The 3,857-nt window shown below is 42.8% G+C and overlaps 1 protein-coding gene across 1 annotated transcript; it reads right to left on the bottom strand.

The window, feature by feature from the left end:
* Nucleotides 1–2,571: 2,571 nt before the first annotated feature.
* Nucleotides 2,572–3,606, bottom strand: LOC133521772 (alpha-1,6-mannosyl-glycoprotein 2-beta-N-acetylglucosaminyltransferase-like). The gene has a single exon (XM_061856839.1). The coding sequence runs from the start codon at nt 3,604–3,606 to the stop codon at nt 2,572–2,574; it is 1,035 nt and encodes a 344-aa protein (XP_061712823.1).
* Nucleotides 3,607–3,857: the final 251 nt, after the last annotated feature.

The raw sequence follows: 3,857 nt of genomic DNA, 5'->3' as shown, positions 1-3,857 counted from the left end.
CATGCAAATTTGGCGCCACGGAGCGCTATGCAGCGCCATGTGCACTCGTGACGACTGAAGCCCAGTGTAGGATTAAAGGAATGAGACAGTGGCTGAGTAGCGATAGCTATGGTACCGTTGTTAGTATTATATCAGAACTGTTGAAATTGGAGTCGTGGACGGTGGAGCGCCATGTATACTTAGGGTATGTCTGCGCAGTTTTATCAACTGCACAGGTAAAACAGAGCGTGTGTGGCATTCAACTGTCCAGTTTCCTATACAGTTTTGCCTGTGCAGTTGAACTGTACAGGCAAAACTGCGCAGGCATACCCTAGTGTGTATGTGGCCAGCTTTAGGGATTTAAGGAATCGCACAATGATAGCGTTGCGTGCGTAGTGTACCCTGTGGCAAATTTGCATGGTCACTTTATTATTATTTATTTATTTTGGTTATACACGGAATTCCAACAGCTATACAAGATACATTAAACTTTTTAGATACGAGTAGTAATAGATGTCCATGCAATTTTTCAGCTCGCTTTATTTATGATTTATAGCCTTTATTAAATAATATTAATATTAAAGAGAGTAGGACAGTGGGCTCTATCCTAGTATAGAGACGGATTGGAACCGGCCACGGACTTTGGAGGCCTTTGTCACTTTTTTTTCGTCTATGTCTTAGAAGTGTAGAATAAAAAAAAACATTTATTTCAGACCTAGGTCCATACACCGTTGCTTTTAACACGTTTAATCTAATTTCTTAAGCACATTTAAAATTTAACTTACAATTACATATTCTACTTAAAAATAAAACTCATTTATTTCAGATAATTGAGAATCCATATATTATTAAATTATATTTCACAAACGCTCACTTATGGAGAATTACCGGACAAGCACCAGTACACAAGGAGATCCAAACGCGCAAATGGCATTGGATTCGGCATATCCTCTGGAAGCCCGACACCCACCTATCCAAAGTGACCCTGACCTGGAAGATGCCCGGAAAACGGAAACATGGTCGCCCTTACTTGGCGCCGTTCCGTGGAGCAAGAGTTGGGTGTATTGGGGATGGGGTGGGAGGAGGTTACCCAAGCTGCCCAGAACCCGAGTCAGTGGAAGACAATGGTTCGAGTCCTACACCCCAGCAGGGGGTAGCAGGATGGAAAGAAGAAGAAATTATATTTACACATACAATTACAGCAATTAAATACAATTAAAATTAATATTACAATTAAAAAATTAACCAGTACCTCAGAAGGTCACCGTCCTGGAGGCTGAGGCAGCTGTCACGCACCCTGCTTCTGTTTAGCATCCTTATAAAACGCCTGCTAAAACTAGCGGAGCAACGAGGGCACTTTGCCTTTTGCTGTCTCACACTAAACCCTCGCAACACTTGCTTTACCCATACAGTCAGCTATCTCTGTATCTTTAGGTATTTAAAAAAAGGTAAACAAAATCTACCCTCAAATGGCTCCTTAAGGCAGCTGAGGGTAGATGAAAACATTACATGATCAAATAATGTAGGTTTAAAGTCAAGTCGTTCAGTGACAGATCCAGGCGGTTTTGTATTTGGTTGGTTAACCAATAAATATTAAAACTACCCGAAAATGTCCCCACCCACATACCCATACAGTCAGCTATAAGTCGGTGCATCGACAGCAGTTTGCCTTGTTACTCAATCTGCACCGCCTCGCGGCACTTTGCCGTCGTGACCTACAACGCGTCGCTTGGCATAGCGTGCTATGTAGTAACACGCTATGAGCACGCTCACAAGAACTGGCGGCACAACGAGGGCACTTTGCCTTCGTTACGTTACGATGCTCACCTGCGGATGAAACGTTTGTTTATTTCACATTTTACCACTTTAGCTAACTTACCTAACGTATGCAGACACTTAAGTATTGTCAGCATCAATAATAGCGGATCGATTAGACTATGCGTTAAAGAGTTCTGTAAATATTATATAATACATATCTGGAGGCTCGGTAGTGCCTCCGCCAAGACGAGCAAAGCGAAGCGCAATGGCATTACATAACTGTTTTCGAAGCGCTTAGTCGTTTTTTTGAACCATCATAACTGGGATTTGGATTATACCAAATAAACGAAATTCAAGGATATGAAGTCAATAGTAGGTTTATTAAGCATAAAAAAAATTCAATTGCATATCTCTCATACTTTAGATTTTATTCATATCTAAAAAAAAACCCGATTTCGTCAGTGAGTCACTCACTCACTGATGATCATCAAAACCCTTAAGGTATGTACTTCCTGAAGTCCTAGGAAGCTGAAATTTAGCATGTACATTAAAATTAAGAAGAAACGCAAGTTTCTGCCTTTTATATGTATGTTTCCTTATTTTTCCAATAAAACCAAATGGTTAAATCTCCAGATTTATTAGCAAATTAAATGCCCCGTAGCTTCACTCTTTGAACGCTTTGTCAAGGGCGCAAGGGAGCCAATGTAAACCTTACTCAAAAGTGTGAAGGTTACTTTGACAGCGTCCGTCATAACACCCTGTTCCTTGGCGCTGGCGCTGGCGCTATGAGCACGACTAGTAAGACAATTATAGGTGTTCTTGGCGTTCAACAGATTAAACATCCGATCCTGCGAAGGTCAAGTCCCATCCCTGCTGCTTCTGTTCTGTGGTCATCAGGAACGGATCCAGACACAGCATGGTGTCACGCGCGTCCTCCCATCCCCCCGCCCCGTGCGGCACTAGCTGAGGATGAGAAACTCTGCCATCGCCTGTTGCTATGTACGCTACGCGCACACGCATGGGAAATATTTTGGTAAAGACCCCCCGCGCTTTCTCTGCCCCTTCACGCCCGCTAGCGTACTCACGCGTCGACACAACTCTAGGCGACATACTCGCTATCATATCAACGTAACCACGCGGCCAGGACGCGAAGGCAGATAGCAGCGAATAGCTCCAACTAGCATCGTTGTATTGACAGAAATACGATGCTGATGCTTGCAGCTTCTTAAAGAAAGTTAGATTAAACGCTAGTCCTGATTCAAAAGGCGGTTGCCATGGCGCGACAGTCAACAAACTGTAATCAGCTTCTGTAACTGGTCTTCCAAGTGATATAACTTCTGCTTCATGATGGTACTTGAACGCTCGCTGCGCGTATTTGAGCATATGTAGCAAATCTGGTGCGACGTAATCGTCTTCTTGAAGGAAAAGCGCTAGACCCAACTTATGATCAAGCAAAGTGTAATGATTAAACAGAAAGCTTGTAGTCCACCACCAGTGTTGTTTTTCTTCAGCAGCGATAGCGGCAGCACGCGAACGGTTTAATTCTGCTCCAGGGAAACGATTTGGGAATAATTGGACGGAATATGGGAAGTAAAGCTGCAGCACTCGGCAGTAGTCGACGCGTTTGACGAGCTCGTTCACTGCCTCGTCGTAGAAGCTATGTGAAATCACTAAAAGGGCGTCACCAATGTTCGTAACATCCGCTAGAGACGCTAGTAACCACTGCAGGCGCGCCGCTCGCCTCCCTGCCAAAACTACTAGTACAGGCATCTTATTACCAACGATAGGATATTCAGCCTCGTTCAGCAGTTCATGCCCTGCCTCTGCTAAGGTCTGCTCCACTTTCCGCATCAACTCCTGAAGCCCCATCTTTGGATCCCGTACTTTATAATCTTCATCAAAAACAGTGTAAAGCGAGCTCATATCCTCCTGCTTAGTTTTTAACGAAAAATATGCGTAGCAAACCAATACGACTAGTGAAACTTCGATGATACGTATTATTATTTTATTTGTATTGTATTTTATGTACTCAGTTACTAATGATTTTAATTTGTTTAACATTATTCGGAATAATAATATATTCCTCTGCGAATAAAGTGATTATACGAAAGTAAAAATGA

This window comes from Cydia pomonella, chromosome 10, assembly GCF_033807575.1.
Source record: "Cydia pomonella isolate Wapato2018A chromosome 10, ilCydPomo1, whole genome shotgun sequence".
NCBI lineage: Eukaryota > Metazoa > Arthropoda > Insecta > Lepidoptera > Tortricidae > Cydia > Cydia pomonella.
The sequence above is the reverse complement of the archived record's forward strand: the minus strand, read 5'-3'. Positions and strand labels throughout refer to the sequence as shown.

What these genes read in the sequence shown, in the direction of transcription:
- LOC133521772 (XM_061856839.1), bottom strand. Translation starts at nt 3,606, where the DNA reads ATGGGGCTTCAGGAGTTGATGCGGAAAGTGGAGCAGACCTTAGCAGAG.